The following is a 14889-nucleotide window of genomic DNA, read 5'->3' as shown; positions in this document are numbered from 1 at the left end:
TCTATTTATATTTTTGTTCCTTCAGCATCTTTTTTTTTTTTTTTTTTTAGCTAAAATTTTTCTTAATCTTAATGGTGTATTTCAATAGTGTGTGAATAAATTTAATAGAGTAGTAAATTTATAACACTTTTAAAATGTGCGTAAAATGAAATACAAACTATTAAATTTGTAATAAACACTTAGAATTGAAAAAACTAACCACATTAAAACAACTAAAAACAAGAAGAGAGATGTCAAATAAAAGCAAAACTTGTATTAGTATTAATGGCTTATTTGACATTACTTTTAGAAGGCATAAAATAAAGTGTTTTTAGATAGAATTTAGAAGAAACAGCTAACAATGCTTTGTAAGTTAGACAAATAGTGTTTCATGGAGAAACACTTGATAGGTGATTATTCAAAAAACACTTCTATCTGTATTCATAGAGAGCATTTGTATTCTTAAATCTTAACCAAAAAAATTAACAGAAGCGCTTTAATCTTCCTAAACAGGTCCTAATTATATTTAGAATTGAAAGATAACAAAAAACAAAAAATGAAAACACTAAACAAGACTGAGCTAACCAACGACTTTTTTTGGGTCTAAAACCTAACTTTAATAAAGATCCGAGCAGGCCCAGCCCAAATTGGAGTGCTAATTCATACTGGAAAAGGACGACGTGGTCGAGAAAAATATACCCAGTAACAGTCTCTCTCTCGTTGTCAATCTCTCTAGGGACTCTGTTTCGCTCTCCACCAATGTAAGCTTTCTCTTCTTCTGTCTCTGAATCTCGATTTGCCTCTCCGATTCAATCAACCCTAACAAGCCCTTTTGCTATTTTTCACGTGGTGGGTCTTAGAAAAATTCCAAAATTCAACTACCAATCCCAGTTGGGTCTCTTTCACTTTCTGATTTTCTTTGGGGTTTTACATACGATTTCCACATGCTCTCGCAAATTCAGCTCTATTTTTCATCTGGGATTTTCGTATCCTCTCTGATCTTTATAGACATTAGCTACAAATTGGGATTTGGGTAGTGCTTACTTTTCGATTTTTTTGATTATATGATTAAGATCTGCTACGTTGTGTCGGTGTTGTTTGTTAATTACGCTCTCTTTTGTTGTAATTGCATTTGTTAGGATTCTGGGGTTATGTTTTTGAGTATTAGCAGTCAAAATGTTAATATTTTGTAGTGAGCTGAATTAATTACACGTTGTTGATACATACTCGATTCATAATTTGTTGAAGGATAATTAATATTAGTATCCCATGATCCATTATGCACTGTTTGTGTTGTCAATATGTGGGAGTTAAACCGTTGAGAGTTAGAGTTAGAGTTGCGGTACTTGATGAGTTTTGGCCTTGGCCAACTGTTCCAACTGTGTAAGATTGTTGCTGATCTTTTTTTAGTAGAATGTTGTATGATTTTTAATGGTGCTTGTGTCTAGTCAAATAATTTTAAAAATTATAGAGTATGAATTCAAGGACCACATTCTTGGTGGGGATGCTTACTAGACCAGCTTTAGTATTGACATAGACGGTCTTGATCTATACTCGACTACATTATTTGCTTATTCCGCAGTAATTCATTGTTTTGTTTGATGCATGGCTCCTACTCAACATTTTGTACTCTCCAGGAATAAAATAATTTAAATGTGCCTTTCATTCTTTTGATAAGTTTCTATACCGCAATGTTATGAGTGTCAGTCTAAGCTGTGATGTAGTGACATATTAATCCTTCTTGGATGATATATAAAACCTCTTCTCTTGCATGTAGTAGCAGGTCTAGGTCATGAGGGCATTGCTACTACTGAAATAGCACGTGATTGTAACGGAACTTATGGGGACTGAAAATCCTGGTCGTCCGAATTTTACTACAAGACCTGCCACTGCACCTTTTGCTGCTGCTCCTCAGACTATGATGCCTTTTTCATCTTCAGGTCCTGTGGTCGGACAGGAGACCTCTGGCTTCAGACCTCCACCAGTCAGTCAACAGACGCCTTTTTCATCGTCTGGGCCTGTGGTTGGATCAGATGCATCTACCTTCAGACCTACTCCGCCAGTTGCTCCACAGACTAATTTGTCTTTCTCATCATCTGGGCCTGCAGTTGGACCACAGGCCTCCCCTTTTAGGCCTACCCCGCCAGCTAGGTTTAATGATCCATCTGTGCCTCCTCCGCCAATGTCAAATGTCTCACCGGCTGCTGGACCTTACTCCCGTTTCCCAACACCACAATTTCCTTCAACAGCGCAAGCACCCCCTTCACGTGGTCCACCTATCGGTCAAATGCCATTCCAACCTCCCGCAGGTCAAGCATCATTTCCACGTCTGCAGCAGCATATACCTTCTGTGCCAATGGGATCTCCACCTCAAAGCATAAATTCTGCACCACCAAGTGTGAATGTTCTTCAGTCTCCATCAGATTCGTCATACCCAGCTCCCCCTCCAAATGTTCAGACATCTTTTCCTGGATATGCCCGCAAGCAGCCTAGTGCAGATTTACAAGCCCCACCGGTTCAGTCTCCATTTCTTACTCATCAAGGAGGCTATTCAGTTGCTCCACCAGCAGCATCTTCTCCTTTTTCTGCTCCTCAAGGAGGTTATGCCTCACCTCCGCCAGTTGCAGCTCCGCTGGGTCTGCAGTCAAGGGACCACATGCAACATCCCGGCTCTGGACCTCCCATTGGTGCTGTCCAAGCCTTGACGGAAGACTTCAGCTCACTATCTATTGGATCTGTTCCCGGATCAATTGAACCTGGACTTGACCCTAAAGCTTTGCCAAGGCCTTTGGGTGGTGATGTAGAGCCAAAATCACTTGCTCAGTTGTACCCCATGAATTGCAATCCTAGATTCCTACGGCTTACAACTAGTGCAATACCAAGTTCTCAATCTTTGTCTTCAAGGTGGCATTTACCTCTGGGAGCAGTTGTCTGTCCACTTGCGGAAGGGGTTAGTGCATCTATATTCAAAATCTTTAAAATTGATTGAAGTTGGAATTTACTGTGATTATCTTGTTACTTGTTCCTTATTTAGGAAGAAGTGCCCATTGTTAATTTCGGTAATGCCGGGATTATTCGCTGTAGAAGGTGTCGGACGTATGTGAACCCATATGTGACATTTACAGATGCTGGAAGAAAGTGGCGTTGCAACATCTGCTCACTACTTAATGATGGTAAATCGACTAGCTCTTCTCCTTTCCCCCAAAAGAATAAATTAAACATATATTTTCAAATTAGTGGAATGAGGGATGTGGACACATTATTTGTCTTAAGATCAACATCCTGTATCTTCAGGTTGGGTAACTTTAAGCAGGTGAGGTTGCCTGCAATTTTATTCATAATTGTCAACTATAATTCCCTAGATAGGTGTTTTTGTAATATATTCTGCAACATATGTACAGAAGATTTCTGCTTGCTTTATGGTCTGAAGGGTAGTTGTTATATTCATTTGTTCAGAATAGCCATGTTGGAACTTTTGCATAATGATTATCATATTTTTTAAAGCAGATAATTCTGCATTGCAACCTGTCATGATAGTGTAGCTTTTTCCAACTCTTAGTAGTTTTGCCATAATGAACTGTTCTGATTTCAATATGATGAATGGACTACAGCTTCAGTTTATTGTTAAGGGCTTAAAGCTGGTTTAACATGCATGCATGGTCAAGTTTTCTTGCTAGACACATTATTATTAGTTACTAAAATTAATAACTAGTTCACTACACTGGGTTGCTGTACGATTTTGGAAAATATATATTATTTAATATTTTTGTGGGGCATAAGATGAAAAATTGTATTTACTTTCTTGTTCAGTTCCTGGCGATTACTTTTCCCATTTGGATGCTACTGGCAGAAGATTTGATTTGGATCAGCGACCTGAGCTTAAACAGGGTAGTGTGGAATTTGTTGCTCCAACTGAATATATGGTGCGGCCTCCTATGCCGCCACTGTATTTTTTCCTCATTGACGTTTCTATATCGGCAGTTAAAAGTGGTATGATTGAGGTAAACACTTCCTTTAAGGTTTTACAGAAACTCAACTTTGCATTCATGGAAAACTGTTTATTTTACGAAATAGAGCTGATATACAAGTACATAACCTTGGGGATTATTATGCCTGGTTCATAGATTGTCCAGAAGTGCTTATGACACAGGTTCTTTGATTGAGATTAGGAAAATAAGACATTTGTTAATATACCAAATCATATCCGTGTTATCTGGTTTTAGTTCTTAGAAATGATAAATTAGGCTGGCTCAAATGAATTTGGCTTAGGGCATATTCTCTTGCATGACACTGATAGAATAGGGTTTTGCAACTGGTAATAAAGTCTGCAGTGGTCTGGTTAATATTTCATGTAAAGGACTTTCAAAATGTGAATATACCCAATGGCTGGGTCTGTGTGTCTTTTTATTTGGGGTGTTTTTATCTTATCTTTGATAAATTACTACTTAAGGCCCTGTCTGCCTCTCTGTTGGAATTATTGAAATTTATTAATGACCTCTTTGCAGGTTGTGGCCCAAACTATCCGTTCATGTTTGGATGAGCTGCCTGGTTTCCCCAGAACACAAATTGGGTTTGCAACTTTTGACAGCACAATACATTTTTACAATATGAAGGTATGTATTTCTTTTACTGCCTTTTGACATAACTTATTTTCCAGTTTCATCCAACCACCAACATATATGCTGAATTCCTGTGGGTTTTGCCCTTGCAGTCTTCTTTGAGTCAGCCTCAAATGATGGTGGTCTCAGATCTGGATGACGTATTTGTCCCTTTGCCAGATGACCTTCTTGTCAATTTATCTGAATCAAGAAGTGTTGTGGAGACCTTCCTCGATAGCTTGCCATCCATGTTTCAAGACAACGTAAATGTGGAGTCTGCTTTTGGTCCAGCTCTTAAAGCCTCACTTATGCTTATGGTGTGTTAGCTTTTCCACACAGGGCATTTTGAACTTTGCCCTGGGATAAAGTATTCAATCAATTATTTTTATAGGGTAGTGTGTTAGGTTTTGTATTCATTGAGTAATGTGGTTATTACATTACTTCTCTTTGCATTTCTAAGAGTTTGGTTATTCATATACTTTGCATTAACTTCTGTGCACGTGGGCAATTGTGCAGGGCCAACTTGGGGGAAAATTATTAATTTTTCAAAATACGCTGCCATCTCTTGGTGTTGGCCGCCTAAAGTTGCGTGGAGATGATCTTCGTGTCTATGGAACAGATAAAGAACATCCATTAAGACTACCAGAAGATCCTTTCTACAAGCAGATGGCTGCAGAATTTACCAAGTTCCAGATTGGGGTGGACGTATATGCTTTCAGTGACAAGTACACTGATATAGCCTCATTAGGTACTTACATGTGGTTTTATCTTATGCTGTTTTGCTTTTACAGAACCAAAGATCAAGATGACTTTGGAAAATTGGAGGATCTTCTTTTGATACTTCTCTCTGTTAATATGTTCAGAACTTATAAATTATCCACCAATTTTTAGTTCTGAAGAAATATACTTAAACTATGGTTTTCTCATATTTGTTGCATGTAAGTGATTTTCCTACATGTTTTTGATGAAAGAATCTGAATTTTTGTTTTTGAAACTTTGAGGATCTTGTTTGTAGTTTTTGTAACCTGCTGCTAATGCTAGGTCCACACTAGGGCGTGGTGGTTATTGTGTTTAATATATGCTCTCTCATGTTTAATGAACTTCATTTACTATGCAGCAGAAGTTTTGAGTCACAAGTGTATAGAAGCTGTATGCTATAACAGTTATTGGTCTTCAAAATGTAGGTACTCTGGCAAAATATACCGGTGGTCAGGTGTATTATTATCCACATTTTCAATCAACCATTCATGGAGAGAAGTTGAGACATGAGTTAGCCAGAGACCTTACTAGGGAAACTGCCTGGGAAGCAGTCATGCGCATAAGATGTGGAAAAGGTCTGCTATTGATGATTCTCCATAACAATCCAAGTGTACACACATACTTATGTTATTTTCATGTGTTGGAAATATGCTAATGTTTTTTTACTTGTGAATACTTTTAGGGGTCCGCTTTACATCTTATCATGGGAACTTTATGCTAAGGTCCACCGATTTATTAGCACTTCCAGCTGTAGATTGTGATAAAGCATTTGCGATGCAGTTATCTCTTGAAGAGACGTTACTAACTATTCAGACAGTATATTTCCAAGTTGCTTTGCTGTATCCTTCAGTTTGAATGTTTGATTTTAACTACACTTAGACTTGCCTGTATGGTGCTTGTTTTTCTTTTGATTATTTACATATCTTTCTGTCAATGTCATTTGTGAACACTACTTTTGTTATGATTGCATCTCTTTCAATTTTCAGTGTAACATCACTTTCTTCTGATAACCTTTTTCCCAATTTCTCTTTTGAGTTATATAATAAAGTTGCTCCATTCATTATACTTGTTCTGGATATGTGACTGTCTAGTTTAAGTTTCTTTGAGGACAATGCCGCAATGGTATTGTGAAGGTTATCAATGACTAAAGTGTCCTTAACATTTTAAAGATACACTGCATCCTGCGGAGAAAGGCGTATTAGAGTACATACGGCAGCAGCGCCAGTCGTTACAGATCTAGGAGAGATGTATCGCCAGGCTGATACTGGTGCCATTGTCACCTTGCTTTCCAGACTAGGTGGGTAACTGAAACTCTATGCTAGTGATGTTGTATATATTGTGAATCTTGATTTTTCTTACTCTTAGCTGAAATAAATTGCAGCAATTGAAAAAACTTTGTCCCATAAGTTGGAAGATGCTCGAAACTCCTTGCAGTTAAGAATTGTCAAAGCCCTCAAAGAATTCCGAAATCTCTATGCTGTACAACACCGCCTGGGAGGGAAGATGATATATCCAGAGTCTCTGAAGTTCTTGCCTTTGTATGGATTAGCACTTTGTAAATCAGCACCTCTCCGTGGAGGGTATGCAGATGTGTCACTTGATGAGCGTTGTGCAGCAGGGCACACAATGATGACTCTACCAGTTAAAAAATTGCTGAAGCTCCTATATCCTAGTTTAATACGGCTCGATGATTATCTTTTGATGGTAATAACATTTCATGCACTTGAATTTTCTCCATAATGATGTCATTTCGAAGATCTTTAATTTTGTTTCTGATTCTTGTATTTGTAGGCATCTGCTGGGGCTGATAACTTCAAAAGCAATGAGAATAGGTTACCACTAATTGCTGAGAGCTTAGATTCCAGAGGCCTTTATATATATGATGATGGGTTTCGCCTTGTTCTATGGTTTGGTAGAGTTCTCCCACCTGATATAGCTAAGAATTTACTTGGGACAGACTTTGCAGCAGAGTTATCAAAGGTATGATAAATCCCTTTAAAGACAAAGGGAAAAAAAAAAAAAAAATTGGAATTCAATTTGCCAAGGCATTTCCTTAGGGGCTGTTTAGGATTTTACCAAGGTGGATGAGTTCATGTCTGCTCCATATGATATATTGATATTTTGGTTTTCTGTAGACCAGCTATGTCTTGGTCTCGGTCCCAGCTGTATTTATCCCAGAAGTTTTTTACACCTGGACTCCATATTACAAAAACAATGTGCTACAAGGAACATATAATTGTTGATATATCTTATGCATAGCTGACTAATTTTTAAGGTTTCCCAAGTTCACCTGAAGCTTCTCCCCTTTTACTTCCCTAGGTTATACCATTTTAGTATATAACCATCACTGTAAAGTCCTTATATCGTTTGGATGACTCAGTACTAGCTCTATGATTTTACTGTAAGAAGTTCATTCGATTGTTTTTGTGTGATCAGCCTATGGTTTAGATATTGTTGGAGAGCTCTTCATAAACTGGACCTTTCTTGACGTTTCTAATATGGTTGTCCCAACAATTCTTTGTTGCCCATTTTTATTTGAGTTAACTTTACCTTTACCTGCTACATATGGAACTGGCATTGGTTAGTATTCTATTCTACTACATTCTCATTTTGTTTTGGCTAATCAGGTTACCCTTTGTGAGCGTGATAATGAAATGTCAAGGAAGCTAATGAGGATACTTAAGAAATTTAGAGAAAGTGATCATTCATATTATCAACTGTGTCATCTTGTAAGACAAGGTGAGCAGCCCCGAGAAGGTCATCTTCTACTTGCCAATCTTGTTGAGGACCAGATGGGGGGAACCAATGGTTATGTTGATTGGATAATACAAGTACACCGGCAAGTCCAGCAAAATCCGTAATATAGAGGTAATGATTTTTGGCATTACATTTTGGCATTTATTTGATTTTTGGAGGTTCCTTCACAATGAAATGCTCACATTCAAAATACGTATCCCAAATGGTATACAATGACTATGTTCTAAGTCACTTATCCAAATTCAAAACAACCCATGTGCTTGTAAATCAGCTCTGTGCCTGATCAAAATTAACTCTGTGCTGATGAGTCCCTGTTGACTGCTCTTTTACTTCCAATGTAGCAGGATGTGTTGTTAAGCTGGCATGCCTCATCTGTAAAGTGGTGGAGCATTATTTACTAGAAAAAAGTGATGGAGCATTTGTTCAATATGATGAATAATTTGAATTCAGCTATGGGATCTTCCCCTTTCCTCAGCGTAGTTGGTTGAGTGAAGAATAGGCGGTTACTATGCATGCAGATATTTTTGGACAGTTTGTTACTTCATCACAAGATCCAATAATCAAAGGAGATGTACTGTTGTGATAAAATCTTGTGCCGCCTTTTTCACGCTTAGAAGAAACACTCATAAAATTTTTGTATGTGATAATCTTCCTTTAATCTATTGTTAGGGATTTCCCTGTTTTGTTATATTTCCATATTTTTCCCCCTCCATATTGTGATTGTTTAGTGAGGACAGAAAGGTGGTGGGACAAGTGACACCATGCTTACAAAGTTTGTTGGATTTTGTTGAGATATTGTAGTTACATTTTAATCGTGATACTTGAAAGGTTATTTTGGTCTTTTTCTCTCCACTATGATAAAAATATCACTACAAAACTATCCTTTCAAGAATGCTCACGCATCAATCCAACCTTGATAATTAGCTTCTTTGTTTTCTGTCCCTTTGAATTGCTGGATGCTTCTAACAAAAAATATTGTTAATATTGGTAATTTTTCCTTTTTTTTTAAGAGAATAAAACGTTGTTAACTTATTTTGGGTTACAAAAACATTAACTTTAATACTCCCTAATTCCTATTTGTACGCGTTTAAGCTTTAATCTTGTGGTTCTGTCAACAACAAAAAAAAACACTCCAATCTAGTGGTATTTCTTTTCTAATGATGGGAGATATCTCAAATTCCATTCTCCCATTCCTTATTAAAAATAAATAAATAAATAAAAGCTTTGGGCTCAAGAATTTGTAAAAATAACTAGCTAAATGAGCCGGCCCAAGCGTGGTTTGATTTGAACCGGTTGGGCCTGATGCTCCAGTTTGACTAAGCAGACCCATAAATGGACTGATGTGGGCTTAAATTTCAAGCCCCAAACAATATAAATACCCGCCGACTCAACTGAATAACTGAACATGATAAATAATCCTCCTCTGCAAAGAGAGAGAGAGTCAGTGTTGGAGAGTTTCAATTCCAAATTTCAATTCAATTTACCAGAAGTGAAAAACCCTAAACCCCCAATCTCCAAAACCATAATTACAATCCGAAAAAGCCAGTTCTCTGCAATATGGGAAAGAACGAACAGCAGCAACAGCAACAGCAACCACCACCAAGGTCAGTGAAAGACGTAGTGTACAAGCTCCAACTCGCACTCTTAGAAGGCATCAATAACCTAGACCACCTCTACTTAGCTGGGTCTGTCCTCTCTCGCTCCAACTACAACGACGTCGTTACGGAGCGCTCCATAGCCAACCTCTGTGGTTACCCTCTCTGCTCCAATGCCTTGCCTTCCGAATCATCTCGTCCCCGCAAGGGTCGCTATCGAATTTCACTCAAGGAGCACAAGGTCTACGACCTCCATGAGACCTACATGTATTGCTCCTCACGCTGTGTTATCGAGAGCAAGGCTTTTGCTCAGGGTTTGAACGAGGAGAGTTGTGATGTCTTGGATTTTAGCAAGGTTGAAAGGGTATTGAGGGATTTTGGGAATGTGGGTTTCGATAAAGGTGTAGGGGGTTTGGGGGAGATTGGGGATTTGGGGATTTCTAGGTTGAAGATTGAAGAAAAGAGTGAAACCCATGTAGGGGATTTGGGCTTGGAGGACTGGCCTGGTCCCTCTAATGCTATCGAAGGCTATGTTCCGAAAAAAGAGAGGATTTCCAATCCATTCGGTTCCAAAAAGAGCAAAAAAGAAGGTATGTGTGCTTGAAATTTTATATGGGGTGTGTTGTTCTTGTGAGTTTCTTTTATTGCTAGAATTGAATAGTATGTATGTTGAAGAGTCTAGTCTAATGCTTGCTCAGGTTGTTGTATATTGTTGTTCTTGCCTGTAAGTGTTCGTTAAAGTGAGTAAGGATTGCATATTGTAGGGTACAAAGGTGAAGATACGAAGACGAGTGGAGGGAAAGATCTAATTTTTAATGAGATGGATTTCATGAGTACTATAATCACCAGTGATGAATATAGTGTGTCCAAATATCCACCAAGTGTGGCGGAGAATGGTTTTGATATTAAATTAAAAGAATCACAAGGCACAGTTGGTTGTACAGACTTGGAGAATGAGTTCACTTTATTGAACATATCATATGTTCCTAATGATACTGAAACGAAATCTAGACAATCAAAAGGGGGCAAAAGTAAAATTGTCAAGAAAGATGAAGTTGGCATTAGAGAGTTGCCTTCAACTTCAGATAATTCTCAAACTGTTGAGAAGGGTGAGAAACTGAGATCCTCTCTTAAACCCTCAGTGACAAAGAAACTTAACCGCTCTGTTACTTGGGCTGACGAGAAGATTGATAGCACCGGGAGCAGAAATCTTTGTGAGGTGAGAGAGATGATGGAAGGTAAAATAGGAGATCCTGATGCATTTGGAAGTATGCACAAACCTTCAGCGGCAAATAAAGTTGGTTGCTCTATTTCCTGGGTTGATGAGAAGATTGATAGCACTGGGAGTAAAAATATGAGTGAGGTTAGAGAAGCGCAAGATGCAATAGGGAGTCCTGATGTTTTAGATAGCTCAGACACGCAAGATAATGAACAAATTGAATCAGCGGAAGCCTGTGCCATGGCATTGAGCCAGGCATCTGGAGCTGTTGCATCTGGAGAATCTGCCAATGATGCTGGTATGGCATTGTATGGTTCGAGTGTATTTAATTGGTAAATAAATTATATTTTTGTTGAACTGGATAGTTTAAAATCTGTCCTCTCAAATATCAGTGTCAGAAGCTGGAATCATTATATTGCCACATTCAGATGGTGTGGATGAAGAACCTATGGATGTTGATATGCTTGAACCAGAACAAGCTCCTTTGAAGTGGCCAAGAAAGCCTGGAAATCCACAATATGATTTGTTTGACTCTGAGGATTCTTGGTTTGACCCTCCGCCAGAAGGTTTCAGTTTAACTGTAAGAGGTTTTTTTTTTTTTTTTTTTTTTTGAGGGGGAAGGGGGGGGGGGGGGGGTTTAAATTTAATACCATTTTGATATTGTTTCTTTATGTTAGATTTATGCTTGATTATATATTCAACCTTTCATGTATTTCAGTTATCACCATTTGCAACAATGTGGGATGCACTCTTTACATGGATAACATCGTCTACATTAGCTTATATATATGGGAGGGATGAAAATTTTCATGAAGAATTTTTCTCTATTAATGGGAGAGAGTATCCCCATAAGATTGTCTTGGCAGATGGTCGCTCTTCTGAAATCAAGAAAACTCTGGCCGAGTCCCTTGCTCGGGCTCTACCAGGAGTTGTTTCCGAACTCAGGCTTGCAACACCAGTATCTAGTTTAGAGCAAGGAATGGTATTGATTTTGAACCTTTTTGTGTTTTGTTTCAATTGTGATAAGGGACTTGCATTTTTTGGTCCCTTATAGTCAATTTAAAAAGTCATGTGGTAAAAAAAAAATGTCATGTGATCTTGGTGTGTAGCATTCCAGTCACATCCTTTTTATAACCTTCAGTTGAAACATTTATATGTGTTGGTATTATAAAATCCTCTATTTTGGGAGTCTGTGTCACTTTCCCACATAAAATCCTCTTTTTTGGCCCTCTGTGTCACTTTCCCACATAAAATCTTCTATTTCAGGCCTTTGTATCACTTTCCCACATAAAATTCTCTATTTTCAGTCTCTGTGTTGCTTTCCCATGCTCACAGCAGGTCTTGACTGTAAGATCCCTTATCTTGAAAGTATGGGAGCAAGAAAGCTCGATAACATAAATAGAAGAAAAATGCTGTCAGATTAAAAAAAAAAAAAAAAGGGCCGTCAGGACTTGAAGCCTTTGGGATTTGTAGGACATTGCATTTCGCTCTAGGTGCTTTTCAGGTGTTTAAGCTTAAGTTTATTGCTTTAATATTAAATTCATACTAAACATGAATTTTTGAGGGAATACAAGCAAGTTTCCATGCTGTTCCATAAGCACTTCCATTTGTGTTTTAAGTTCTATTAAGCATGCAGAGAATTTCTTTTCTGAGAATGCATAATTCCCTTACAATCATGGGTTGTATTATGGATGCTTTCAAGCAGTTATTGTCATCCATGAGAATTCCATTTCCAGTCTCCAATTGCTTTCAGTGGAGTCTACAACATAGTCATAGCTGTGGGCATGTTTGTCAGAACATCAAATGATGTGAGATAAACTAGGTTGGGAAAAGATGAATTTTTCCCTTTTCAGTTACTCGGAAATATTACCCACGAGTTATTTGACATGTATCCTTATTTATCTATATTTATTGGGGAATTTCTATACTACTGAGTACTGTGGTATCATAGGCTCTATGTCATTGGCATGATTATCAGTATAAGAGACCCTGCAGTGCAGTTAAATACTTTGTCAATGCCATTTACATGTGGATAATGATTATTGATTACCATGTTGGTCATATTCACTCCCTGTGATTCCAATACAATAGGATAATCTCAACTTATTTTTGTGATTGTATAAACATAATCGTTGATTTGTATAATGATTCTATTATCGGCCAATTTAATTGGATTATTTATTGTTTGGTGTGCTGTCACTAAGAAGTTTCTCTGTAGGGCCGCATGCTGGATACAATGTCTTTTATTGACGCGCTACCAGCATTCAGAATGAAACAGTGGCAAGCGATTGTTCTTCTATTCATCGAGGGTCTCTCTGTTTGTAGGATCCCTGCACTTACTCCACACATGACAAATAGAAGGATGCTGTTTCACAAGGTGAGGACCCCCAAGACTTTTTGTTCCGTCTCTTAACATATTTATCTTATATACAATGAGAATAAAGATGGAAGTAAAAAAAAGCTTCAGACAAAAAATTTGTCGTAGATTTTCTTATCAGCTACATCAAAGGATGCATAGACTAATAATAATGATGATAATGTTGATGATCGCTGTGTCCATAATGAACCTCATAAATGTGGATCTTAAGTTTTATATACTTGATATTCACTGGCTTTTTTAAACAAAATCGTTAAGCTGTACTTGTGGGGTTGGTGTTGGCTAAACAGGTGCTGGATGGTGCCCGGATTAGTGCAGAAGAGTATGAGGTTATGAAGGATCTCATAATACCCCTTGGCCGAGCACCTCGATTCTCAGCTCAGAGCGGTGCTTAATGACAAGGATTATTGAACCGCGTCAGAAATTGTGCCTAGACGATATACGTGTTGACTGTTTATGAAATTGGGAGGAGGAACTAAACAATACCCATGTGTTAAGCATGTGTGTCACTAGTAAATATAATTTTTTTTTTTTCTCTTCTTTTATATTCTTCTAAATCAAATGTCACTTAACTCAAATGTCACAATATTATTTGGATACTTAATCTTTATGGTTATGGTTAATACGAGCTTTTTTTTGTATTTAATTTATTAATATTGTTTTTTGTTAAGAACTTAAGAGTGCGCTTATTTGAACCTCTTCAAAGCTTAATTTTTAAGTTAAAAACTCTTAATCTAAATACTAATGTAATACAATCAGCTCATGAATAATTAAACATGAGTTAAAAAAAATAATCAAGTATACAATTAAATCAAACAAGAAAATCAATACTCAAGAATGGAGTACAGTCAAAGATAAGTGGGAGTGATGATTACTGCAATAAATGTGTAAACTTAATATTTCAACAATAATTTTGAAGGTTGACTATGACAATGGCAGTTCGGCACCCTGTTTATGAAATTGGTAGGAGTTTGAAGGTTCATTGTACATGTTTTTTTTAAATATTTACAGAAATTAAATTGTTTTTGACTTTTTTTTCTTTGAGGATTGATATTGGTATTAAAGATGGTATATGTAGTATATATATATATTTTTTTTTATTAAAGGAGAGGAGGGAATCGAACTTAGGTACAAAGTAAGTAATTTTTCAGCATTTTCAATTGAATTATCCTACTAATTACATAATTTGGGATACCTATGAATATGGATATAGTAAAAAATAAAATAATAAAAATAATAAAAAAGATTTTTTATTGGAATTCTATTTCTTTCTTTCTCTCTCTTTTTTTTGTTCCTCGCAATTTAACAAATAAAATAGACTATTTCAGACTTTTTTCTCATGTCGTTACTAGCTACGAATCCAACTTTTTAAGAGTATGGAACCACTGTCAAGTATAATATAGCTGTTGAGTGAAAGAGGCTAATAGGAGTCACCGCTCCCATCCTATAAATCAGTCGAACGAACAAAGAAAGAGTGAACACCCAAAGTTATTATTTACTACATCAAAAAAATTCTATTAATGAAAAATGTAAATCCATTGAAAAATAAAAAAATATGCTGAAAATCAGAGAAAGAAGGTTTATTTTCCCACGTAATTCGTCTGT

The 14889-nt window shown here is 37.1% G+C and overlaps 2 protein-coding genes across 5 annotated transcripts; both read left to right on the top strand.

Annotated features, from left to right (window-relative positions):
• Positions 1-614: 614 nt before the first annotated feature.
• ERMO2 (Sec23/Sec24 protein transport family protein) lies at positions 615-8913 on the top strand. 4 transcript variants are annotated; one of them, XM_086247722.1, is made up of 14 exons: positions 615-740; positions 1757-2929; positions 3014-3152; positions 3790-3980; positions 4485-4592; positions 4691-4894; positions 5094-5325; positions 5762-5911; positions 6019-6175; positions 6506-6633; positions 6718-7040; positions 7128-7316; positions 7964-8204; positions 8438-8913. In XM_086247722.1, exons 2-13 carry the CDS (start codon positions 1820-1822, stop codon positions 8195-8197), a joined length of 3165 nt encoding a protein of 1054 aa, XP_086103848.1. In that variant the 5' UTR covers positions 615-740; positions 1757-1819; the 3' UTR covers positions 8198-8204; positions 8438-8913. The 4 variants fall into 4 exon arrangements, with proteins under 4 accessions (XP_086103848.1, XP_086103851.1, XP_086103850.1 ...); XM_086247725.1 differs by having other exon boundaries at positions 8435-8913; XM_086247724.1 differs by having other exon boundaries at positions 632-740; positions 1760-2929.
• Positions 8914-9513: 600 nt separating this feature from the next.
• On the top strand, positions 9514-13925 carry LOC147281191 (RNA polymerase II subunit B1 CTD phosphatase RPAP2-like protein). The gene is made up of 6 exons (XM_086248001.1): positions 9514-10278; positions 10453-11205; positions 11300-11487; positions 11626-11889; positions 13126-13284; positions 13575-13925. The coding sequence occupies exons 1-6, from the start codon at positions 9651-9653 to the stop codon at positions 13677-13679; spliced, it is 2097 nt and encodes a 698-aa protein (XP_086104127.1). The 5' UTR covers positions 9514-9650; the 3' UTR covers positions 13680-13925.
• The last annotated feature ends 964 nt before the right edge of the window (positions 13926-14889 follow it).

The sequence above is a fragment of the Dryas octopetala genome, chromosome 6 (genome assembly GCF_963921425.1).
Source record: "Dryas octopetala chromosome 6, drDryOcto1.1, whole genome shotgun sequence".
Taxonomy (NCBI): Eukaryota; Viridiplantae; Streptophyta; class Magnoliopsida; order Rosales; family Rosaceae; genus Dryas; species Dryas octopetala.
This window is presented reverse-complemented; position numbering and strand designations above follow the sequence as displayed.

Coding starts and splice junctions, on each gene's coding strand:
- ERMO2 (XM_086247722.1), top strand. CDS start 1,820: ATGGGGACTGAAAATCCTGGTCGTCCGAATTTTACTACAAGACCTGCC. Junction 3,153..3,789: donor CTGCTCACTACTTAATGATG/GTAAATCGACTA, acceptor TTTCTTGTTCAG/TTCCTGGCGATTACTTTTCC. Junction 5,326..5,761: donor CACTGATATAGCCTCATTAG/GTACTTACATGT, acceptor TTCAAAATGTAG/GTACTCTGGCAAAATATACC.
- LOC147281191 (XM_086248001.1), top strand. CDS start 9,651: ATGGGAAAGAACGAACAGCAGCAACAGCAACAGCAACCACCACCAAGG. Junction 11,206..11,299: donor AGAATCTGCCAATGATGCTG/GTATGGCATTGT, acceptor CTCAAATATCAG/TGTCAGAAGCTGGAATCATT. Junction 13,285..13,574: donor GAAGGATGCTGTTTCACAAG/GTGAGGACCCCC, acceptor TTGGCTAAACAG/GTGCTGGATGGTGCCCGGAT.